The 26,745-nt window shown below is 38.3% G+C and overlaps 1 protein-coding gene across 5 annotated transcripts; it reads left to right on the top strand.

Moving 5' to 3' along the window:
- The first annotated feature begins 1,606 nt into the window (after positions 1-1,606).
- Positions 1,607-25,791, top strand: CDC7 (cell division cycle 7). 5 transcript variants are annotated; one of them, XM_033196626.1, is made up of 12 exons: positions 1,607-1,748; positions 2,452-2,629; positions 8,552-8,635; positions 8,958-9,093; positions 12,602-12,695; positions 12,781-12,923; positions 14,069-14,318; positions 14,959-15,054; positions 15,836-16,014; positions 16,815-16,897; positions 21,429-21,578; positions 25,331-25,791. In XM_033196626.1, the coding sequence occupies exons 2-12, from the start codon at positions 2,515-2,517 to the stop codon at positions 25,723-25,725; spliced, it is 1,725 nt and encodes a 574-aa protein (XP_033052517.1). In that variant the 5' UTR covers positions 1,607-1,748; positions 2,452-2,514; the 3' UTR covers positions 25,726-25,791. The 5 variants fall into 5 exon arrangements, with proteins under 5 accessions (XP_033052517.1, XP_033052520.1, XP_033052519.1 ...); XM_033196629.1 differs by having other exon boundaries at positions 1,619-1,677; XM_033196628.1 differs by having other exon boundaries at positions 1,623-2,352.
- The last annotated feature ends 954 nt before the right edge of the window (positions 25,792-26,745 follow it).

Below are 26,745 nucleotides of genomic sequence, written 5' to 3'. Positions count from 1 at the left end.
TGGTACTCTAGCCTTTTCATGTGGCTAGAGAGAGAATAATGTACTAGAAAACATAAATATCAACATAGACTTTGAACCATTCAGAAGGACTAGAATCACTGCTGTGGACGGATGTTGAATAATTTTATTGACTTTACCACAACCCATTCCCAGCTACACAAGTGGCAGCAAGAAAAGACACCATGTGTCTTTCCCTTCACTTTAATAGAGGCACTGAGTATTGGTCGCAACTCTGTCTTGTCTTGATGTTCTGTGAAATTGTTTATGTTCAACAGAAGAATAAAAATGCTTAGCTTTGATTGCCAAGCCAGCTCAAAGCAACAGCAAGCCAAGCTGGTAGTACCAGGCCATCTCCTGGATGTCACGGTCTGCTTTTCTCTTTCTCAGTATCCACACTAGAATTCTTGATTTACTCTCTTCCACCTCACTCAGTCAAAACCCATTACCTCACAGACTTCCCTTCTATGTGACACTACCACCCACACATATGCTAGCCCCAAAACCGAAGATTCACTCTTGATAATGCCCTTTTCTTAATTTTCCACAGCCAATCACCAAATCCCATTGTCTTCTTTCTTTTATTTCTTCTGCCATTGTTCTGGTCCAAACTACCATTATCTTTCTCCTAAACATGAAGTGCATCCTATTTCCTCTGCTTCCACACTTGCCCCTCTATAATCCATTCTCTTCATAACACATAGATCATATCACTCCCTTGCTTTAAAACTTTCAAATAGCTTCCTATTGTACTCAGAATAAAAGCCAAACCTCTTACCCTGGCTTTCAAGGACCACGGTCTGGCTTCTGCCTAACTCTCCACCCTCATCTATCTGGGACTATCTTGCCGCTCACTCACTATGCTTTCCCCACACTGGCCTTTCCTGCCCTGCCCCTGCAACACACCAAGTTCCTCTTTCTCTCTGCATTTGCCCTGTCCTTTCTTTGCCAGGACAATAGTCTCCCTGCCAGCTCTTTCTCATCCAGGTCTCTTTGAGAGGGCTTCCCTGACCATCTAGATGCCACCTTCCTAGGCACTATCACATCTTTTCATTTTATTTCAAGTAGTAATCAATACCGGAAAGAATACTGTTCATGTATTCATCCGTTATTGTCATCGCTTCATTGGAATTTAGCTTCCTACAGGGATGGTGTTTGTCTTGCTCACTGTGATTTCAGCCCCTAGAAACCCACCTACCTCATAGCCAAGGACTCAGTAAACGGTACACACTGCCTTCCTGCCACTGTGCTGATTTCTACTAACACAGTCACAAATAATCAGCATTTTCTGCTTGTTTTTAACGGAAAGTAGGGCACTCAATGAAAAGGAAATAAAAGCAGAGAGTCAAGAAAGTGCCTTCTATCCATGGAGTACCCAAGTGTTGTGCGGCCACGGTATATAGGGATGTGTCAGCACTTGACGTTTTTCCTTCTCTGAGCTAGCTTCTTTCCTGGAAATCATGTTGGGCCCTTAGCCTTATGGTTCACCCTGTTTTTTAAGATCATCCCGGGGTTTCATTCCCATAACCGCTCTTCCAGCTAGCCAAGGCGGCGGGAAGAAACCCCTCCCTCTTGCGCAAGCGCCCAGTAGCGGAATCCGCTGGGTCGAGGGCTTTAGTGTGCGCATGTGCAACGAGAGCTGCGGCGGGAAGTGTCGCGCAGGCGCATCCGATCTACTCGGTAGGTGGGGCGCTCTTGGAGACGGCGACCCAGGCATCTGGGGAGCCACAGAAGTCGTACTCCCTTAAACCGTGAGTTTCAGACGGTTTGTTCCATGGCGCGGGATTGTGAGGGATTAGGAACGAATTCTGGATGGTGACTTCGGTTTTCTCGCCGTGCAGTTCCTTTCCCCGTCCCCCTTCGGATCCCTACGACCTGCGGCGGGAAAGTCGCGCGCCTGCGCCCTAAGCATCTGGTTCGGTCTCTGGCCCGAGGGAAGCCGGTCTTTTCCGGCTGACCTCGCGGCCAGCGCTGGTCGGAGGATTCCCATTCATTAACCCATTTCCTCCTCCGCGCAGTACTCGTAGCCAGGGTCGTATCAGTTCTCCATCAACTTGCGTGGTGCCTTGGACGAGCTTCCTGGCGCTCCCTGTCAGTGGCGAAACGGTTTTCTCGCTCAGTCCTTTTCCTGACTTCAACCGCCTCCGGCGCTCGGTCCCTCCCCCACGCGGTCCCGCAGGCTGCGCCGGACTCGCTGCCTCGCCGTTTCCCACTGCGCCCGCTGCTGGGCGGGTGCCCAAGCCGGGAAATTCTCCCTGCAGCCCCCTGCCGGCGTTTCTGATAGGTGAAAATAAAGCACATGGAATTCCTTAGAAAAGGCCACAGTATGCCCTACTGTGGAGGTTTGGACACATGGTGCGTTTGAAAATGTTTGCCCCTTTGGGGGCAGTGGCATGTTTTTAGTGCATGGTTTAGCGAGTGATCTAAACTTCTCCAGTGTTCTAATTTTTACAGCTGCTTTGATTCCCCTGTGGATGTAACCCCTTAGCTGGCATTTTGCATCCCAATTGTCTTGTGATGGAGGCGTCTTTGGGGATTCAAATGGATGAGCCAATGGCTTTTTCTCCCCAGCGTGACCGGTCTCAGGCTGAAGGCTCTTTAAAAAAAAACGAGCAGAATTTTAAACTTGCAGGTATGTGTTTAATTCCAAAGATGTACAGTCGCAAAGATTTTTCAGGCAACAATTTTGTGTTTTCAATTGCTGTCAAAACATAAGTAGATTGAATCTTAAAGTGAGTTGTGTGTTTCTATAGGACAGTGTTTTAAAACAGAGCTTCGTATGATCTAAATGTAGGACTGAATTGCAATTTGGAAGACTGTAATACAACCCGTTTTACGGTTGAAGTTGCTATGGTCATCAGTATTGGTAACTAAGAATGCAGAAATCTGATGATGCCCAAATTAAATTTCTCTTCTCTACCTGTGTTCTTATCTCTACTCACCACATTGCCTTAAGCTTAAATTTAGAAATTGACACTGGAGATCATCACTTAAGTATTCAAAAACAGAACTCACAGAGAAAAAAATATGAAATGCTTGTAGCAATAATAAAGCACCATATCTCAGTGTACAGCATGAAATGTTGTTTGGCCGTAAACCAGACCTTGGGGTGAAGAGGACAGGGTCAAGCAGTGCCTGCTCTTGTACACTCGCATGTATGCTTTCATTTCTGCTCTGGCACAGGACCTGGGACATAGTAGGTATTTGTTAATAATAAATATTTGTTAAATGGAGGAATTCTAGTTGACTGTATTTTTTTTTTCTGAAAGAGTAGCCAGATCATCTTTTCCATCTTTGTCTGAGGTGAATTCTGTGCTTGTCCAAAAGATACTTATTTTGACCTTTTGTCCACATATTCTTTATAACCCCACCCTAGAAAAATATGACATCACATACTTTCTGCTTTGATGGAAGTCAGTTATCCCGGTTACCTAAACTTGAAACTTTAATCTTCAGCTGATGCTTTTTATTCGTTCCCTATACCGTCACCTAGCTTTATTTCTTTTTAATAGGTATGGCATTGTGTCTTCTTTCCATTCCCATTTCCACCACACTAATTCATTTCCTTACACTTTGTTCCTGATTTACAACAGTTTCTCACCTATGCTGCCTGCTTGCACTTTTACATCTTTCCGTTCATCTGGTACGTTGGTGCTAGAATAATCTTCAAATGCCACTTTCATCCAGTTTCATGGATACTGTTCCTCTTCCTTTCCATTTTTCCAGCAGTTAGCTGTTTTTTTAGTTCATCTTTCCCTTACTAGTCATTGGACACATAACACAGTAACACAGTCATTGTAGTATTCTTTTTCTATTGCTTAGGACTCTGCATTTTGTCTCCACTGTAAGCCCCTTGGCGGCAGTATCTCCTCTGGCTTCTGAAGTATGTTGTGACTTCAGCAGAGTATCTGAATGGATGACTCTGACTTGGTTCTGGCATCTTGTTTAGGAGAATGCCACTATTCTAATATTCTGAAAATCTGCTGGGAAGTAAAGAATGGGGTGAATTTTATTCCAGATTTCAAAAGTTTTGTAGCGTTTATGTAACAGAATATTGGACATTATAAATAATACAATAAATTATAAAACATGCTAAAACTTTACTCTTGCGGCTCTTTTTAAAATATGATCCTTAATAACAGCTAAAGTTATATAAACATAACTTCAATGGGGAGTAAAGCTGATGAGGTCCAGGCACATAACAGTCTCGTAATCTAATTGGGAAAGTAAATCAAATTAGATCATGAGACAGGTATATGCCTGCACCTTATCAGCTTTACTCCTTATTGAAGTTATATTTTTGATTGGATGTTTTATATATCTTTGCATTCCCAGAGCTTAACAGTGTCCAGCACAGAGTAGGTGCTTGAAAATATTTGAATGAATGATTTAATGTAAGGATATAAAGTAAAATACTTAGTGTAATGAATGAATAGCATGTCTCTTTATTTTGAGGTATTTGTAAGATTTTTTATAACATTTTTCTGATAAACATGATTATTGAAAGTTTTGAAGTAAAGAAAGCCAAGATAAAGTCTTTTCGCATTATTGAACTATTGCCTGAACCAGAGTATGAGATCTTATTTCTGATCTCCATTTTTTGTTTAATATATATCTTGAATATTGCTGATGTAGTAAATATTCTACAACTGGATTTAAGGTCCATTGTATATTATATTATATTTAATCACCTTTTACTGTTGACCCTATAGATTGTTTCTACTTTTTCCTATTAAGAAAAATGCTATAATGCACAAACTATCTGGCATAATATTGGTCAAATGTTTATTCTTTCACTAATTTGGCGAGCCTTTTTTTTTTTTTTGGAGACATGGTCTCTCTGTCACCCAGGCTGGAGTACAGTGGCGCAATTACAGCTCACTGCGGCCTTAACTCCTGCACTCAAGCCATCCTACCCCCTCAGCCTCCTGAGTAGCTTGGATTACTGGCATGTGCCACTACTCCCAGCTAATTTTAAATTTTTTTTAGAGATAGGATCTTGCTATGTTGCCCAGGCTGGTCTCAAACTCCTGGCCTCAAGCAATCCTCCCATCTTGGCCTCCCAAAGCACTGCAATTACAGGTGTGAGCCACCATGCCTGGCCAGTAAGCTTGTTTTTTTTTTTTTTTAAGTATCTTACGATATGCCAAGTTTTAATAAGTGAGAAAGATCTGTTCAGTGAAAGAATGATGTATAAACTCTATATTGAATGTCTCCTCCATACTGGTGAACTCTACTGGAAGGAAGGCTTGCTTCATTCTGTTTGTTACAATGACACCCTTAGCCCATGCTTCTAAAGTGGGCTATGGGTAACGTCTTTGTTTGACTGGGACAGATCTAGCTTATGGCTATTGTCACAATGTAATTATTATTCGTGCTACCTTTTCACTCAAGAGTGTCCCAGTTTGGGCTTACATTATATACTATCCCCTAGTTACAGGACATATAAAACAGAGAGTACATGAAGCCCCAGAATAACCATGACTGTATTCATAGAGTGTCAATTTTACTCCATGATAAGATATTGAAAACGTTTCATTTACATGATGAATATTTATTAAGTGTCTATTATATACAGACACTTTTTTAGGTGCTAGGGATAAATCAAAGCATAAAACAGAAATTAACACCCTGGTAGTTAGACAGTAGACAGTAAACAAAAGAAATAAATACTAATGTTCAAAAGTGATTAGTGTTACAAAGAAAATGTAAAAGGGAAGGGGAGATAGGAAGTATTGGGGAAGGAGATTGTAATTTTAGTAAGTATAGTTGGTCATAGCCTTCTGTAACATTTGAGCTAAGACTTCAAGGTGGTGAAGGAGTGAGCTGTGCAGATATTTGGGGAAGAGCATTCCAAACAGAGGAAACAGCAAGTACAAAGACCCTGAGATGGGAGTGTGCCTAGCGTTCAAGAATAGCAAGGCGGTCATTGTGGCTAGAATGGGGAAGGTAACTGGAGTGAAGTCAAAGAGACATGTAAAGAGACTTTCTAATGGAGTGAGATGTGGAAACCATTAGAAGTTTTGAGCAAAATCGTGACAAGGTGACTTAGCTTTATCAGAATACTCTGTTTAAACTGTTTGCTGTGTTGCAAGCTAACTGACTGCTGCATTACAGATAGACTACAGGCTGGTAAGGAGTGTAGTTAAGGAGAGTATTGGTATATTAAAACCAAATTGGATATATTATGTAGCAGAAAACAAAAGTTACTTAAAATGTCAAAATAGAAACCTAGACCTTCATGTATAAAATAGAGGCATTTAAATAATTTTTAGCATATTATAGACTTTTCAGGGTCCTCCTCCAATCCTCAAAGTCTATTTCATTTGTCTGTCTCTAGTACTGTTTTCCAGCTTTTGACATGAATGCACTTTTCTGCTTTCTGCTCTCATTTCCCACTTCAGAATTTGAGGATATTGCATTCACTTTGGTTGCCAGGAAGTTTTACTGTTGTTTAAAATTGTTGAAGTTGTTCTGAAGTGACAGGAAACCTTAATAAACATTTTGAGTTTTGTAAAGAGGAGTGGGTACATAGTAAGTGAGTAGTGGTGTGGAAGCACCCTTAATGTTTCTCCTCCCCTTCACATCTGTTCTCCACTTGTCATTTTTCTTCTTAAAAACTTTCTGTAGCTTTCATGTGCATTCTCTCTTCTCTTCCTCAGCCACATTCTATTTCTATTATTATTATTATTATTATTATTATTATTAAGACAAGGTCTCCCTCTTCTGTCGCCCAGGCTGGAGTACAGTGGCATGATCATAGTTTAGTAACCTCAAGCTCCTGGGCTAAAGGTATCCTTCTGCCTCAGTCTCTGTAGCTGAGACTACAGGCCAGTGTTACAAAGGCCAGCTGATTGTTTGTTTGTTGGTTTGGTTTTTAACTTTTTTAAGAGATGGGGTCTCAAACACCTGGCCTCAAGCAATCTTCTTGCCTTGGTCTCCTAAAGTGCTAGGATTACAGGCCTGAGCCACCACCCCAGGCCACATTGTATTTCATTGTCTCTCAGCCCTCCCCCTGCCCTAATCATCCAAGCCTTTTTTGTTTTTTGTTGTTGTTTTTTTTTCTTGTTACTGTCTTTACAGACATAGTTAATTTTTCCTAAAGTGTTTTCTTCAACTTTCACTACTTGGTGAATGCTTCAGAACAAAACTTAACCATCAACTGAAGGCTTCCTATCACCTTCAGAAATCCTCCGCAACCTAGTAGTATATGCATTCTTTTATTACAGGTATCACCTTGTATTAAGAATAATAACGTGTCCTCTACTAAATCAAGCTCCTAGTGGCTGCACCACATTTATTAGTTTTTTTTACATGCCCATTGCTGAGCATTTTTTAAAACAGTATTTATTTAAATGAATTAGTTCTAGCCAGGTGTGGTGGCTCATACCTGTAATCGCAGCACTTTGGGAGGCCAAGGTGGGCAGATCACTTGAGATCAGGAGTTCGAGACCAGCATGGCCAACGTGGTGAAACCCCGTCTCTACTAAAAATACAAAATTTAGCTGGGCATGGTGGTGCGCGCCTGTAATTACAGCTGCTCACGAGGCTGAGGCATGAGAATCTCTTGAACCCAGGAGGCAGAGATTGCAGTGAGTGGAGATTACAACACTGCACTCCGTCCAGCCTGGGCAACAGACTCCATCTCAAAAAAAGAAAGAAAATTAGAAAATATATGTATAATTAAAATAAAGGAATAAGTTCTGTAGACATCAGCAACACCTCTGTGAAACAGGGCAAATGATTTAACCTCCCTGAATTGAGTTTCTTTATCTGAAAAATCAGGATAATAATTCCTGTTCTGCCAAGTTCACAGTACTGTTAGGAAGATCTGAAAAGATAATGCACGTGCAAGTGCTTTGAAAATGTCTTAAACTTATGCTACATAGGGCTAGTAGAGCCTAGATACTGTAATAAAATCTGAAGAGTCTTACCTAGTTCTCTTCTGTATCCAGTAGTTTACTGGGTTTTGTATTATTGTGTTCCCTTGTTTTAACTATGTACATTTTTATAAAGAACTGATATTTATTTAAAAGTAGCAATTTATCTGTAGTCAAGGATAGAGAGTACTACTGGCAATTGGGATAAAATTTTAAAAATACTTTTTTACATGCTTGAGAGCTTTAGTAGGCCTTCTCTCTGAAAATATAGGGTGAATATTCAATACATAAAATTTTACCAAGCCTTTAAGATTTTGTATCTTTACGGGAAATAGTTTTCAAGAACATCGCAATGTGTCCTTCTCATGCCATCTAGTGATCACAGCACAAATTGTTTAGTCATTTTAAAAATTTGGTGGTTTTTCATGTTGTAATTTGTACAGTAACAATGTATCAATTCCAGTATAGTAGAAATTTGGTGTATTTCATTTTTGTCTGTTCAAGAGGTGTGTGTGAGTTATAGCAACTTGATAGGGTTTTAATCTTACAAGTTTTATTAAAACTTTTATTTATAATTGATTATGTTTTATAATTTCATTTAGCTTTTTAACTTTTAAGAGACTATAAAATATACTGTCATTGATTAAAAGTCTAAATTTTTGTTTCCTTGAAAGGTGTTAAAAAAGATATTGAGAAGCTTTATGAAGCTGTACCACAGCTTGGGAATGTGTTTAAGATTAAGGACAAAATTGGAGAAGGTAATTTGGGGATATGTTTTACTATTTTTACAAGGTCTTTTTTCCCTCCTGTTTTCCTTTTGTAATCTTGGTTTTCATTACTATTTCTTATTGAAAAATATACCACTTTTTAGACTATTAAGACCGTAGTTTTATTACTAATTATGGTAACAGCTTTTCTTTTTCAACCTCAAAGAAAGAATAAATAATAAATATTTACAGTAAAATGAAATCCTGTTTTAATCTATTATGCCATTGAAACAGTTTTTACAATCTTTTATGATTGTTTCATTAACATTTTTAAAAACCCCGATATTGAAAAATTTAATACATTGTTTTACAGGCACTTTCAGCTCTGTTTATTTGGCCACAGCACAGTTACAAGTAGGACCTGAAGAGAAAATTGCTCTAAAACACTTGATTCCAACAAGTCATCCTGTAAGAATTGCAGCTGAACTTCAGTGCCTAACAGTGGCTGGGTAGGCAATTTAAACATATTTTAATTGAACTTGTATATAATTTATAAGATTTCAAAGTAGATGCTTAGCAGGGATGAGGAGATTGTATGTGAATTAAATACATTTTTCAGTCAAGTGTTTGCAATTTGCTAGCACTTTCCTTCTAACCTTGCAATAGTTAGTTAAATTTATAGTAATTCTTTTAGATTGGATTTCCCTTGAGGCTGGGCTTGATTTCCTGTCTTTTATCACTGCTTTTTGTAACCTTCCTGCCAAATCATAAACCTTGGTTTTCATGGTTTACATTATTTTGTAAATGTAGGGAACTCACATTTCACATTTCCCCAGCTATTGACGACCTCATCTAATATTTTATTTAGAATAATGGAATCATCTGGTATGGTTTCTCTCTGCTGGGTCATTTCTGTCAACATATGGACATGATTTAGTATCTTATCCTCCTAAACTGCCCTCCTTCCACCTGCTCCATCATTTCTTTGTTCCCCCTTAACAGCCAGACTTCTCAACAATGATCTGCATACATTGTTTTCATTCCATACCTCCCTTTCACTAGATACTCACTGCGGCTGTTCTCCTCTAAACTGGAAACTATAGAGTCAGCCATTACTCTAGGCATCATTTAGCACAATTGACTTGAACCCTTATCTTGACTTCTGTACTGCCACACCCTCCTTGTTTTCTTCTTCCCTCATTTGGCCTTTCATTTTCAGTGTCTTTGCCAGCTCTTCCACTTCTATCTGACCCCTAAATGTTGGAGTTCCTCATGCTTGCTCTTGGGTTTCTCTGTATTCTCCTTAGTGTCCTCCATTTCCACATGATCTAAAGTAATGATTCCCACAAGTATATAGTTAATCTCAGACCTTTTATGGTAACTACAGGTTTGTATATATCCACCTGCCTATTTAACATTTCCACTTGGTGCCTGATAAATATCTCAAACCTAATATGCCGAAACTAAACCTTAACATGCCAAAAATAACCCCACGACAACAAATGTTCTTATCTACCCATCTCTGCAAATGGCCCATCTACGCACTTGTTCGGGCCAGAAACCTAGAAATCATCCTCATCTTCTGTTTCTCTCCTAAACCACATTAATCACCAAGTCCTAACCATTTTGCCTCTAAAATATATCTAGAAGTTCATCCATGTCTGTCTTCTCTGCCACTACCTCAGCTGAAGCCTAGACTATAACTGTAGCCTGCTGCGTCTTTCTCCCCTTCATTCTGTCTTCACACAGCAGCCAGAATGAGCTTTAAAATATAAAATATAGGCCGGGCGCGGTGGCTCAAGCCTGTAATCCCAGTACTTTGGGAGGCCGAGGTGGGCGGATCACGAGGTCAGGAGATCGAGACCATCCTGGCTAACCCGGTGAAACCCCGTCTCTACTAAAAAAAATACAAAAAACTAGCCGGGCAAGGTGGCGGGTACCTGTAGTCCCAGCTACTCGGGAGGCTGAGGCAGGAGAATGGCGTGAACCCGGGAGGCGGAGCTTGCAGTGAGCTGAGATCCGGCCACTGCACTCCAGCCCGGGCGACAGAGCGAGACTCCGTCTCAAAAAAAAAAAAAAAAAAAAAAATAAATAAATAAATAAATAAAATATAAAATATATATGTATGTAACTTAAATTGGGTCATTAGTTCCCCCACTTAAAATCTTTCAATGGTTTCCCTATGTACTTTGAAAAAAAAATTCAACCTTCTTATGCCTATCTTCCCAGCTCCCTCACTGTGCTCCATTTCTTTAGTTTATCGAATTTGTCTCAAGAGCTTTCTTACCTCAGGGCCACTGCCCAGACTGTTTGCCCATTCAGGAAGGCCTCTCCCAGTCATTGCCTGCTGACCCTTTATTCTCTGATCTGAGCAAGAGTGAAACTGGACACAGTAGTTCATGCTTGTAATCCCAGCACTTTGGGAGGATTGCTTGAGGCCAGGAGTTTGAGACTTGCCTGGGCAACATAGCAAGACCCCATCTTTACAAAAAACTTAAAAATTGGCCAGGCAGGGTGGCACACATCTGTAGTCCCAGCTACTTGGGAGACTGAGGTAGGAGGATCATTTGAGCCCAGGAGTTTGAGGCTGTAATGACCTGCGATCGCTCCACTGCACTCCATCCAGCGTGGTCAGCAAAACAAGACCCTGTCTCTAAGGAAAAAAAAAGAGTGACACTGCTTGAAAGATGTCTTCTCTGAATTAAATTAGATTCTCCTATTTTCTTTTAATTGTCATAGCATCTTTTGATTTCTTTCAAAGCCCTTACCATAATCTGTCATTATAAGTTACCTTGTTACTATCTGTATTGTCCACTAGGTAGTAAACTCCATGAGGACAGAAATTCTGTAAATTTTATTCACTGTTGCAGTACTAATGTCTATAATCCCTAACAGCAAATAACAGTGCCCACTAAATATTGAATGAATGAATAAGTAAGCCTGTTTGTTTCAGCCTTCTGTGTATTATAGAAGACAAGAAAATGAGATGGCCTCTGTAAAGAATGCTTGCATACATTCTTGTCCCATAAATGTGGTCATTCCTTTTTCTATACTTTAACTGTCTCCCTCTACCACTTTTTCTTTTTCTGTGCTTAAAAAGGTACATGCTAAAAATGTCTTCATCTGATCTTACAATTCAGTCAGGCAAATTTTAGGCTCAGCTTCCATTGTATTATATTTTCTTTCCTTCTGTTTTGTTTCTTCCTTTCCACTTAAATTGCTGTCTTAAAAATTACCAGTTAATTATTCTTTGCCAAACTAAAAGCCTTCCCTCAGTTGTTATTCTGTTTGACTTCCATGCTAATAACTCTTCCTTCAAAATTCCTTTCTTATTTGGCTCTCTAACTTGACTTCTTCCAAGCTTAGTTTTCTTTTCTCACTATTAATTTTCATGTCTCTAGGTATCATTTCTCTGCAAGTACTCTCATTGACTTCTCAGTTGTCTTAAGGTTTTGTCCCTTATCTAGATATCGCTATCAAAATGATGAGGTCTGGTTTTAGCTGCTTCTTTTACTGGCTTCTTTACTTATGTTTTGATATCTCTATTGTTTTCTTACTCAGGCTCAAAATCATAGAAATCACCTTTGTCCTATTTTCCTCTTTTATGAAGCAGTGTAGCATAATGATTAAGAGCATATATCTGGAGCAAAACGCCTGGGTTCAAATCCTGGCTGTATGATCTATTAGTTTAGTGACCCTAATTTATTTATTACTGTTACCATCTTATCTGCTAAGTCTTATTAATCTTTTCCCTTTTTTCTCACTGCCACTTCCCCAGTTACAACTATAATTACCTTGTTGGAATTATTATAGTAATCTCAAAACTGGTGCAATTTTTGTTTTAAAAGATAACTTGAACACAAGAACACAAGTCACTTATGTTTATATTATGATGGTTTTAAGTCAGTTTTCTAGCAATATGTATGCATTGCTAAAATTGCGGTTTTTAAAATTAGGCATAAAGTTTCAGTCCCTCTGACCTTTCCTCTAAAAGTTCATTGTGCATTTTTCCACTAGGGGGCAAGATAATGTCATGGGAGTTAAATACTGCTTTAGGAAGAATGATCATGTAGTTATTGCTATGCCATATCTGGAGCATGAGTCGTTTTTGGTAGGTTTTAATATTTCTTGAATTTTTATTAGCTGAATATTTCATTGCAAGCAATATTTGTAACTCATTTCATTCATTATTTTAGGACATTTTGAATTCTCTTTCCTTTCAAGAAGTACGGGAATATATGTTTAATCTGTTCAAAGCTTTGAAACGCATCCATCAGTTTGGTATTGTTCACCGTGATGTTAAGCCCAGCAATTTTTTATATAATAGGCGCTTGAAAAAGTAAGTATGAAGAGTTACTAGAAAATATTTACCCTATTTCTCTTTTAAAAAACAATTTTGTTGTCTATATTTAAGGTATTGAACGTGATGTTATAACATACATAGATAGTAAAAAGGTTACTATTGTGAAGCAAATATTTCGGTTACCCATTTTATTTTTGTTTTTATGGCAAGAGCAGCTAAAATTTACTCATTTAGCATGAATCCCATATACAATACAGTTTTATTACCTGTAATCTTCAGAGTGTGTGTTAGGTCTAGATTTATTTATCCTACATAACTGCTACTTTGTATCCTCTGACCTATATCTCTTAGATAGAACATACTGCAACAGCCATGCGCAGATTATTTCTGTTTCAGTTTCTTTGTGATTGGGAAGGGAACTGTGGTGAAGAAGAAGGTAAAATTGTATTCATGGAACAGTGTACATTATTAAGGTATACCATGATTCAGTGGAAATAGCCTGAACTAACAGACTTAGAGTCTAATAATTTTTGACCTTAGACATGTCTGTTACTCTGGACTTCATTTTTCTTTGGACCACATGATAGCCAATTTTCTGTTTTAACACGAAAGTTTTATTTTTATGTATACTTTTTAATGCTGATTATAATTATAAGCTGAAAATAACATACATACCTCTGTAATGGATCGTATTGAACATAGTAAGATTATAACTTCTTTTTTTTAAGCTTTTATACACCTGACTTAAATTTTCTTTAATTGGATCAGATTTTAAAACCATGATTTTAATTTTTTAAACTTGCTTAACTGGAAATTATCTGCTATGATGCCATCTCTGCCACCATCAAAGAACAAAGGATTGTGTTTTTGTTATATATTCCTCTTCTGCCTTATGAACCCAGACCACTGGAAAAAGAGAACATTTGATTGATTGTGGGACACCTCTTAATTTGCAATCCAAGTTAGCTGTTAAATTCTTACTTTGTCTGGAAAACTTATTTTTTTTTTCTTTTCCAGAATGCTATAAATTCCCCCCCCCCAAAAAAAACAGCAGAATGTTGTAAATTCCTAATTGATCCCAAAAAGAATTACAGTTTTTATGAGGATGGTTTGAGAGTATTACAATGTTACTAAGCTTTAATTGTTACAGATAAGTAAAAATGCTTAATTTTGTCTCTTAGGTATGCCTTGGTAGACTTTGGTTTGGCCCAAGGAACCCATGATACGAAAATAGAGCTTCTCAAATTTGTCCAGTCTGAAGCTCAGCAGGAAAGGTGTTCACAAAACAAATCCCACATAATCACAGGAAACAAGATTCCATTGAGTGGCCCAGTACCTAAGGAGCTGGATCAGCAGTCCACCACAAAAGCTTCTGTTAAAAGACCCTACACAAATGCACAAATTCAGATTAAACAAGGAAAAGATGGAAAGGTTCTCTCTCTTTTATTTCTTAAGTACTGACACTGTTTTAGAAATGTACTCCTTCAGCCAACAGAGGGAGATACAATACTAGGATAGTACTTGTAATTTAAAAAACTTTTTTTTTACGTTTGTTATATGTATTCAGTTGATTGATTTTTCACTAAGATTTGTACTGAATCATTTTGGTTACTATTTTAAAACTAAAATTTAGTTTGTCAGTTTGTCAAATGACGTTTGTCATTACCAATTATGAAATCATATTTTATGACAAAAATGGAAAATATTACATTTTCCCTGCATGTTAAAAAGTTCAGATTATCCTTTTTAAAAGAAAGCATTAGTTATAGGGGAGGAATTCTGAAGTGTCTATCTCCATTTTAGCTGCACAGCAAAATGTAACATCCATGCAGGTGGTTTTTGAATTTTTTTAGTTACATATATTTGTGGACTATGATAACATTGTATGGGTGTTGAATTCTGTCTAGACTATTTTCTCCTTTCACAGAAGTGGTTTGGTGCCTGAGAATGACTTGGATGCAGCTGTTTTTGTTTCATCTCACTTAACTCTTTCAAAACTATGGCAGAGTACAGCTGGCAGAAAGTGTTACAGATATAATCCTTATTTTCCTTGTTTTTGTTGGTATTGTAGGAGGGATCTGTAGGCCTTTCTGTCCAGCGCTCTGTTTTTGGAGAAAGAAATTTCAATATACACAGCTCCATTTCACATGAGAGCCCTGCAGTGAAAGTAAGTAATGTAGCTTAATAGCATAATGGTCAGTCAGTCATACACTGAAGAGAATTTAGGTAATAACTAGATTAACATTTATTATCAGAACTTTTTTTAAAGTAGAGTTTGGCTTTGGCAGAAGGTATTACTGCTTTGAGCATTTAGTCAAAACTTGTTTTCTCCAGTTTTTTTCTGAACTTTTCTGGTGGAATTTTTTCTCATTTTTGGTTAGCTGACTATTACTGCTCTTTCTCTAGAGGAACATTTAGAACATTAAGGGCTTTTCTGTCATTGCTAGAGTGTGAGCTCCATACAGCTAGCCAACTGTGCTGACACATAGTTGATAGTATAAAGATGTTTGTAAAGTTTACAAAATCATCATCAACGTAGATGATTTCAGATTGACTTAGGATATCTTGTGACAGCTAGACAGCATAAGCAACAAATTAAAACTGTGATTTTAGCCAATGTACTTGTGCAGTTTACAGTTCTGAAATGGAGTTAGACACTAGAACATAACTGTTTTATACTTTTGTAATATATCAGGAAAAGTTCTAATAAAGTATAAGTCAAATATTTGCCAAGCTAGGACCAATGAGTAAATTTTAATATAAGGCGACTTTGCAGAAAAACCCAAGAAGACCTTAAACATTTTAATAGACAACTGTTTATTTACCGTCCAATAGCCATTCAACAGTTTTTAAAGTTATGCTTCTGCTATTGCTTTTTGCCATACTAGCATTTTAGGACATCGTGTTAAATGTCATGAAAATAGAAAAATAAGACTTTTCTTTTACAGCTCATGAAGCAGTCAAAGACTGTGGATGTACTGTCTAGAAAGTTAGCAACAAAAAAGAAGGCTATTTCTGCAAAAGTTATGAATAGTGGTGTGATGAGGAAAACTGCCAGTTCTTGCCCAGCTAGCCTGACCTGTGACTGCTATGCAACAGATAAAGTTTGTAGTATTTGCCTTTCAAGGTAATGTGTTTTGATGGTGTTATAAAATCACCAGCATGCTGCCATTAGAAATTGCATTGATTTGGGTGGATAATTTTGTGAGTGCAAGGGATCAATACAGATCAGTGCATTACAGTGGGCCTTGATGCACAGCAGTAGTATCTTGAAGAGCAAATGATAACAGTTTTCATATATTATTTATTTAATATGGATATACTCTGGAAAACACATTTGCTCTTATATGCAAATAAGTGGGACGGGGTGGCTTTTAGAAGCTTCGAATCACACATTTTGCTTGCTGATGTAATCTTTTCTGTTTTCTCTTTTTATTCCCATTTATGTGGAGTAACCAGAACCAAACAGTAAGAGCTCCTCTCTTACTCCCACCTCCAACTCTTTGATTCGTAAATTTCTCCCTTTCCTTCAAGACTTGGCTTTCATAAAGCCTTTCCTGATTAACTCAAATATATAAATGTATCTGCGATCAATTACTCCAAACAGAAATGAATTTTTATACCTGTGAATTGCTATTGGGTTCTATTTTTCTATTGTGGCTCTTATTATCCACTACTGCTTTTTCTTCTTGGAGGTTATTTTAAAACTTTTCTGGAGTAAGTCCGGGGAACTAGTAGAGGGGGTAAAGAACAGTAGAAGAAAAATCGAGGCTTTTTATCCCACTAGAAGTACCATTTACTTCATAGTAACACTTACTATATAGGTATCGAGGCAAAATTTACTGTGAACTAAATTGATGAATGTTGTCTTTTAGACTTACATAGTTCAACTTTAACATAACTAGAGAAATCTTATTTCATCATAAGGCGTCAGCAGGTTGCCCCTAGGGCAGGTACACCAGGATTCAGAGCACCAGAGGTCTTGACAAAGTGCCCCAATCAAACTACAGGTATGTTGTACTGGAAATACAGAACCCAATTAAAATGGATTGTCCCAGATGTATTTTATTTTATGATCTTTGTCTATTTATAACTAATATTTGAGCTCTTCTGCTTTTATTTAAGTTATGTAAGCAGTTCTAGCAGTGTGGCATTCCTATTTTTGAGCTAATGCTATTCTTTATGAAAGTTTTTAATCCTAATGTTGCCTCTCTTTTTTTTTTAAAACAGTTTATTCCATAGATTACATTTTGCGTATTTATTTACAAGATGATCTTACCATCTTGTAAATAAATACGCAAAATGTAATCTATGGAATTTTGTTGACATCAGCTTTGTGGGGGAAAAAAATTATGTTTAATAGTTTTTGCCAACCAAAGACTTAAAGCACTTTATTTGCTTGCTTAATACCTCAAAAATTTCCTGTGATGTAGATATAATTGTGTTTGATTAAAATTATTTTTGTTATATAAACAATATAATAGCAGTTAGAAGGTTTTGAAAAAGAAAAACATCTTCCATAATCTAAAAAGTTACCATGGAGCTGGAATTCAGGAAACATCTTGAATGAATAGATGGATCCTGCTGTTCACTTGGATTATGGGCTTTGAAGAAATGCATTCATTCATTGAATGTCTGTTCTTGCTTGCTAATGATAAAATAAATAAATAAATGAGACCATCTGTTCACACTCTAATCAGGACACACCATCAAATAATTATAAAATAACCTGTTGAGTATGGTAGTAAAACTTATACAAGGTATTTAAGGAGTATCTAACTATCCTAACCCAAAGAGATTACGAAAGGCAATTCATGGGAGGTTAGCATAGAGGCATGAGCCAAGGAACTCAAGAAACAGCATACAGAAAACTAAAAAAGTTTCATTTTGGCCGGGCGCAGTGGCTCACGCCTGCAATCCCAGCACTTTCGGAGGCTGAGATGGGCGGATCACCTGAGGTCAGGAGTTTGAAAGCAGCCTGGCCAACATGGTGAAACCCCATCTCTACTAAAAATACAAAAATCAACTGGGTGTGGTGGTGTGCACCTGTAATCCCAGCTACTCGGGAGGCTGAGGCAAGAGAATCACTTGAACCCGGAAGGCGGAAGTTGCAGTGAGCTGAGATCACGCCATTGCACTCCAACCTGGGCGACAGGGCAAGACTTCATCTCGAAAAAAAAAAAAAAGTCTAATTTTGCTAGAATATTAAGATGCAAGTTGAGGAATGGTGAGAAACCTGGAATGAGGTAGACAAGGTCAGACCACAGTTGTTACAGTTTGGACTACATACTGTACATATAATCAGGTGAAAGAAGTGGCAATGGTATATTCTAGATGGATCATTCTGGCAGGCATTCAAACAGTTTAGCTTTTGGAGAGTGGTGGCATGAATTTTTCCAGGTGAGAGGATGAAAATGTGAATGAGGGTATTGGTAATAGGAATAAAAAGAAAAGTGAAGGGTTGGAAAAGGCAGAGCTTGGTGGATAATTGGATGTAGAATTTGGGTGTGGTATGGTGAGGGAAAAGGGCATTCAGGATGTTTACCAGATTCCTAGCTTGGGAGACGTGGATGTGTACCAGTAACCAAGGTGGAGAGTAAAGGAGAAGTAACTGGTTTACAGGAGAAAGTAAGGTTGGTTTTGGGTATAATTGGTTTGAGGTATTTGTGGGACATCCAAATAGAGATGTCCAACAGAATCAAAGTTAAGTCTGATGCTCGGCGAAGGAGCTGGGCTAGAAGTGCAGTTGAATGTCATCATTATATAAATGACAGTTGAAACCATGAAGTGGATGGACCAATCAGGGAGGGTATACAGAGGGAGAAGTTAAAACTCTGAGGAACATTAGTCAGCACTTAAGGCTTGGAGAAAACATTGAAGGAGCAGGCAGAGGTACCAAAGGAACTAAGAAAGGCAAGTGGGGCCGGGCACAGTGGCTCACGCCTGTAATACCAGCACTTTGGGAGGCCAAGGCAGGCAGATCACTAGGTCAGGAGTTTGAGACTAGCCTGGTCAATATGGTGAAATCCCGTCTCTACTAAAAAGTACAAAAAATTAGCTGGGCATGGTGGTGCGCACCTGTAGTTCCAGCTACTGCGGAGGCTGAGGCAGGAGAATTGAACCCAGAAGGCAGAGGTTACAGTGAGCCGAGATTGCGCCATTGCACTCCAGCCTGGGCAACAGAGTGAGACTCCCTCTCAAAAAAAAAAAAAAAAGGTGATACAGTAGCCGAAGGAACAGAGCAAATAACCTGGTGATACCAGGAGGTCAACAATTAGGAGAGATGTCCCTTTAAAAAAAAAAAAAAAAAAGAGCTTTTTAACATCAAGTTGAGCTAGTTGTAATCTTTAACAGCCAAAATTAAGAAGATTAAAGTTTCTATAGTGGGAATGTAAATTAGTACAACCACTATGGAAAACAATTTGGATGTTCCTCAAAAAACTAAAAATAGAGCTACTACATGATCCAACAATCCCACTGCTAGGTATATACCCAAAAGAAAGAAAATCAATGTACCAGAGAGGTATCTGCACTCCCATGTTTGTTGAAGCACTATTCATAATAGCCAAAATTTGGAAGTGACATAAGTGTCCATCAACAGATGAATGGATAAAGAAAATGTGGTACTTACACACAATGGAGTACTATTCAGCCACGAAAAAGAAGATCTTGTCGGCCGGGCGCGGTGGCTCAAGCCTGTAATCCCAGCACTTTGGGAGGCCGAGACGGGCGGATCACGAGGTCAGGAGATCGAGACCATCCTGGCTAACCAGGTGAAACCCTGCCTCTACTAAAAAAAAAAATACAAAAAAAAAAAAAAAAAAAACTAGCCAGGCGAGGTGGCGGGCGCCTGTACTCCCAGCTACTCGGGAGGCTGAGGCAGGAGAATGGCGTAAACCCAGGAGGCAGAGCTTGCAGTGAGCTGAGATCCGGCCACTGCACTCCAGCCTGGAGGACAGAGCGAGACTCCGTCTCAAAAAAAAAAAAAAAAAGAAAAAGAAGATTTGTCATTTGCAACAACATGGATGGAACTGGAGATCATTATGTCAAGTGAAATAAGCCAGGCACCGAAAGACAAGCATTGCATGTTCTCACTTATTTGTGGGATCTAAAAATCAAAACAATTGAACCCATAGAGAGTGGAAAGATGGTTACCAGAGGCTGAGAAGGGTAGTGGGAGGGTGTGGGGGACGTGGGGACTGCTAATGGGTACAAAAAATAGTTATAAATGAATAATCCAGCATTTTGGGAGGCCAAGGCGGGTGGATTGCTTGAGCTTAGGAGCTCAAGACCAGCTTGGGCAACATGATAAAATCCTATTTCTACCAAAAATACAAAAAAGTAGCTGGGTGTGGTAGTGTGCACCCATATTCCCAGCTACTCAGGAGGCTGAGGTGGGAGGATCACTTGAGCCTGGGAGGCGGAGGTTGCAGTGAGCCGAGATCACACCACCACACTCCAGCCTGGACAACAGAGCCAGACCTCATCTCAAAAAAAAAAAAGAATGACTAAGACCTAGTATTTGATAGCACAGCGGGGAGACTATAGTCAATAATTTAATTGTACATTTAAAAATAACTAAAAGAGTACTTTGGGAGGCTGAGGCAGGCAGATCACTTGAGCCCAGGAGCTTGAAACTAACCTGACCAATGTGGCAAAACCCCATCTCTACTAAAAATACAAAAAAAAAAAAAAAGAGCTGGGCATGGTGACACGCCTGTGATCCCAGCTACTCAGGAGGCTGAAGCATGAGAATTGCTTGAACCTGGCAGGCAGAGGTTGCTGTGAGCTGAGACTGTGCCACTGCATTCTAGCCTGGGCCACATAGCGAGACCCGTCTCAAAAAAAACCAAGAAAAGAATATAATTGGATTGTTTGTAACACAAAGGATAAATGCTTGAGGGAATGGATACCCTATTTTCCAGGATGTGATTATTACACATTGCATGCCTGTATCAAAACATGTTATGTACCTCATCAATATATATACCTACTGTGTACTCAAAAAATTAAAGTCTTTACAGCCACAAAAAAATAAAAATAAAATACTTTTTAAGAAGTTTCTATAGCAGCAGTTGGTGCTAGTGTCAGCTGAAGAAGAGCTTCTAATGTTCATTACTTTTCACTAAAATGAAAGCATTTTGACCAGTATGGTATGTAATTCTCAAGGATCATTCAGATTTTTTCCCTCTTAGCTGTTTTTGGATTCCTTTTGATCCTATAAAATGTTCATTTACTTATTGTTTCCTAATGTTAAGTATCCTTTTAAATTTACCAACATGTTTCTTAAGAAAGAAACATATTTTGCAGTGAGGATTCTCAGTCCTGGTTGTACATTAAAATCACCTGAGGAACTTTTTTTAAAACATTGATGCCTGAGCCCTACTTTGGAACTGTTCAATCAAAATCTCTGGGTCTGGGCATCTGAATTTTTTAAGGCTCCCAGGTGATTCTAATGCATAGTAAATGTTGAGGACTATTGATTTAGATGATAAAATTATACATTTGAAATTTATTTTTAAAATTTGTCTTCTATTGCAGCAATTGACATGTGGTCTGCAGGTGTCATATTTCTTTCTTTGCTTAGTGGACGATACCCATTTTATAAAGCAAGTGATGATTTAACTGCTTTGGCCCAAATTATGACAATTCGGGGATCCAGAGAAACTATCCAAGCTGCTAAAACTTTTGGTAAGCAGTTTTGTATTGTAGAACAAAACAGAATGCCTTTGATTATCTCCTACAAATCACTTAATAAATTAGTATGAAATTTTCTTTACAAATAAACATTCAGTCTTGATAAAGTTCTCTAATATTAAGTAGAAAATTCTTCAGTTGCTTGAAAATAAACGTATCACCTCTCCTCTATACATATAATCATTTAATCTTATTAAGCACAAGTAATACACTTTTGCGGTATTTAAAGTTTACCTGTATAATTTTGTAAGAATAAGGAGTAAAATCTTAACTCCTTTTAGTTATGGTTTGACTTTTATTACATACATTTACTTTTAATAATATGTTTTACTTTTTTATTGTATTTTAAACATCAGATGTACTACGTCTTGGTACTTAGAGTGTCCTTGCCTTAAATGATCTTAGGCTGTACTAACAAGTAAACAATTAATTATTAATACAGTATAATAAGGATTAGGGAAGAGAATAGAAATTTGTGTTGTCAGGTTGTGTAGGTTTATGGTAGCAGAGAAGCAGAATGCATAGAAGGCCTTAACTGATGGGATATTATTGTAAGCATATATTGGACATGGATGTCATCTCCTTAGCATGCAAGTTCTTCAAGACTGGGGTGTGCGGTGTACTTCATAGGGCACATGAGAATTATCTCAGCCTTGCTGTGGCCAACGATCTGAACTCAAATGCCCGTTTAAGGTTTATTTTCCAAGCTCAGTTATAGTTAATGCTTTCCAAGGAATAAGTGGGATTGAGTCAGCTTACTACCACACAATACAGAACACCCCAGGAGATAAAGGTTCAACCAGCCTACCTTAAGAGTAGCTGGGCTGCCTTGTGCTCAGCCCCAGGATCAGTGGGTCTTAACCGGGGTTGTACGTCAGAATTATCTGAGAATCTTTAAGAAATACATATGCCTGCCCACTCTACCTATTCTTGGAAAATATGATTCAGAAAAATAAGATACTTAGGAAGGCTCCAGCCTTGTTAGTTTGAAAAAACAAGTGATTTTGACTAAGAAACTACAGGTGTTTAAGAACCACTGCAAAAATGACTGCCCTAGCTTATGCACTAGTGCTATAGTCCAATCTACAAGAAAAACTTGGTGGTTGTGAAGAAAGCCTCTTCTTAATAGAGGCTTGCCAAAATATGTTTCTGCAGCAAAGTCGGTCCACAATTTGTAACTATCTTGTACTTATTGTAAGAAAATTTTATTTGAAGATAATAGGATGAAGTAATACAAGGGAAAAGTGACCATGAGTGGAAAACAAGATTGATATCTTAGAAATGGCATTCTTACATAATAATAAACATAACAAGTATGTTTATTCTCAACTGAGAAAACTTTCATCTACTATTGAATAACTTGGTGAGAGGTTTATGAACGTGAAGTTTGTCAGCCAACACCAAAATATTTTAATGAAGAGCTTGAATCCTCCCCATTGGTAATCCAAGTTATAGTCAGGGCCAACAATGGAAGTACAACATCTGACACAAAAACACTCCAGATCAAGTGCCATGATAGCAAGCAAGAGATTTTAGAGATTTAGCATTGTAATACTTGTTCTCATATTTGAAAAAAAATAGGACCAGGCGCGGTGGCTCACACCTGTAATCCCAGCACTTCGAGAGGCTGAGGTGGGCGGATCATGAGGTCAGGAGATGAGACCATCCTGGCTAATGTGGTGAAACCCCATCTCTACTAAAAACACAAAAATTAGCTGGGCATGGTAGCACACACTTGTAGTCCCAGCTACTCGGGAGGCTGTTGAGGCAGGAGAACCGCAGTTGAGGCCAGGAGACGGCAGTTGCAGTGAGCCAAGATTGCACCACTGCACTCCAGCCTGGCAACAGAGCAAGACTGTCTCAAAAAACAAATAATGAAAATAATGCCATAGGACTTGTCTCAGTTGTATTAGTATGACATCTGTAGTTATTTTAGTCAGATCTTACTATAACTTTGGACTGAGTATAAAAGCCTCAAAATTTCAACAAACACAACTGTGTTCCCCTTTGTAACCTAAAGAAATGACTTAGGTGAGATTAGCAGTGAGATCACCTTTACTTCTCTTATCTGTAACCTACTCCGCTGTCCTTAGCCCTTAAACCTGGCTCCATTGTGGGTTGTCATTTAGTACTCAGTAAATTGTATCGGATACATTAAAAAGAAAAGTCTTGAGCTGAAACAAATTCTGACACACAGTAGTCTGTAACAAAGTACGTTGACTGATTGTGTTAGTTGGAGTTATTTTTCCTGAATATTATAAATGAATCTTCTTTTTGGTCATATAAAAAAAGCATATTGTATAACTTGGGGACATGCTATAACATATACTATTAATTATTTTATGACTTCAGAACAAGCTAATAAAGGAATAAAACTATGTGAGTATTCCCCTCTGGCTCTGATTTTCCAGAGAGAATAGGAATGATAGAATCAGTTCAAAAGTGAAAAAGGATTGGCATATTGTATCCTCATAGAATTTGGTTTTTGGTAATTGTTTCTTTTGTTTCCTCCCTCTCCCTCCCCTCTTTTTCCCCTGGCTTAGTTAAACACCAGTCCAGTAGTTAGTTCAGAATAGGTAAAGGTAACTTTTTATCATCCTCAGCCAGATTAATGACTTTGTTGACAATCTACATTCCCAGAAAAGTATCTAAATGTTATGGTACTTATTGTTTAGTACATTTATGTTTAATAAGTAAATGCAAGGCAAAAATAATACATGATTGCCATTTGCGTGATTAACTTCTTTTTGCACATCTGATAATAAACCCATCAGGAAGTTGTTTCAGACATTTATATTTTTAAAAACTGAGATATAGTTTGTTTATTTGTTCATTCAGAAGCATTTATTGGGGCTTTATGTATGCCAAGTACTATTGCAGGTCTCTGCTTTGACAGAGCTTAAATTCTCCTGAGGGAGAGAACATAAATACTATGAGAAATGAGTGGTACTGAGAAAGATAAAAGGAAAAGGGGAGGGAAGAGGCTCATTTAGAATAGGTTGGTCAAGAACAGCATCTCTAAGGATGTATGTTGTCATTTGAACAGAGTTGTTGAAATGAATAATGCCTTTTTGTCTAGTCCAACAGACATTAACTGACCACCTAATATGTACCAGGCATAAGTTGGGTTTGGGGGTTCAAAGATAGGTAAGACAGTTCCTGCCTTCAAAGAGCTCACAGTCTACTAGGTGGGACAGACATATATAGGATAGCAAAAATAATAGTAGAACTCCTCCCAGGATACAATAGAAGCTGAAATTGATCAATTTTCTCTGAGGGTGTCAAGCCTGAGGTGATTCTTGATCTGAGTGGTGATGCCAGTGAGAGTGTCCTGGGCACACAAGGGGTGGAGGGCATCCTAGGCAAAGACAGGAGTCATGTAGTCGAAGACATAGAAGACTGGAAAGGAAGTAGAGTAGGGGCGTGGGAGCTGCAGCTAGTTAAAGATTGTAGAAGGATAAGATGAAACTTGAGAAATTGGCAGAGTCAAGTGAGTGCCTGGCATAGCTTAGTAAGTCACTGCTTTCTACTTACTATGTCTCACTTTATCTCCCACTATGCAATTCAAATACAACTTAAATATAGCATGTGGTGCTCTATCTCACTGTATGTGTGTGTGTTTGTGTGTCCGTGTCCATAAAGCATATGTTTGAACTTTCATGTTTCTCATGAGAGAGGCTTCTGTGATATACTCAAATAATAAAATGGCTTTTTCTGTTGTTGTTTTTTTATTCTTTTGCTTTTAGGGAAATCAATATTATGTAGCAAAGAAGTTCCAGCACAAGACTTGAGAAAACTCTGTGAGAGACTCAGGGGTATGGATTCTAACACTCCCAAGTTAACAAGTGATATACAAGGACCTGCTTCTCATCAACCAACTGTTTCAGAGAAGACTGACCATAAGGCTTCTCGCCTCATACAAACGCCTCCAGGACAATACTCAGGGAATTCATTTAAAAAGGGGGATAGTAATAGCTGTGGGTGTTGTTTTGATGAGTATACTACCAATTTAGAAGGCTGGAATGAGGTACCTGATGAAGCTTATGACCTACTTGATAAACTTCTAGATCTAAATCCAGCTTCAAGAATAACAGCAGAAGAAGCTTTGCTGCATCCATTTTTTAAAGATATGAGCTTGTGATGATGGGTCTTCATTTAATGTTTACTGTTATGGGGTAGAATAAAAAAGAATACTTTGTAATAGCCATAAGTTCTTGTTTAGAGACCAGAGCAGGATTAATAATTTATTTTAACATTTTAGTGTTTGATGGCACATTCTAAAATATAGATTAAGAATACTTAAAATGCCTGGGATAGTTGTTGGGACTAACAACATGATTTGAGTTAAACCTAAGTAGATTTTAGGTGGGTTCCTTATTAGGTCAGATTTTTAGTTTCCCTAATTACCTTTCACTGACATATGCAGAAAAAGGAGCAGTTTTAGTTTTAATTAATTAAAATTAATGGATGTGATGAAGATTAAATGAATCAAAAGACGTAATTTGTAGATTTTTTTAGAGTTATGAGCTATGTATACTTTGGGGAAACAACCTGGTGCTGGTACTCTAACAATGTAAGTAAAGAAGATAATTTCCTTTTCTAGAGGTACATATTACGCCTTTTATGAACACTAAAACAATGAGGAAATGTTGGTCATGGGGCAAAGTATCACTTAAAATTGAATTTATCCATTTTTTAAAAACACTTTATGAAAGCATTTTAGTGTGAATTGCCATTTTTTTTTTTTTTTTTTTTTTTTTTTTTGAGACGGAGTCTTGCTCTGTCGCCCGGGCTGGAGTGCAGTGGCCGGATCTCAGCTCACTGCAAGCTCTGCCTCCCGGGTTTACACCATTCTCCTGCCTCAGCCTCCGCAGTAGCTGGGACTACAGGCGCCCGCCACCTCGCCCGGCTAGATTTTTATATTTTTTTTTTAGTAGAGACGGGGTTTCACCGTGTTAGCCAAGATGGTCTCGATCTCCTGACCTTGTGATCCGTCCGTCTCGGCCTCCCAAAGTGCTGGGATTACAGGCTTGAGCCACCGCGCCCGGCCGAATTGCCATTTTTTCTTAATGGCTTCTCGATTTTCTTCCTTCTCTGCCCCTACCAAAAACATTCCCCTCGGAAATTATATGGTGCTGACCACAAAGTTTCTGGATGTTTT

Source organism: Trachypithecus francoisi, unplaced genomic scaffold (assembly GCF_009764315.1).
Source record: "Trachypithecus francoisi isolate TF-2019V2 unplaced genomic scaffold, Tfra_2.0 Lachesis_group5, whole genome shotgun sequence".
Lineage (NCBI taxonomy): Eukaryota > Metazoa > Chordata > Mammalia > Primates > Cercopithecidae > Trachypithecus > Trachypithecus francoisi.
This window is presented reverse-complemented; position numbering and strand designations above follow the sequence as displayed.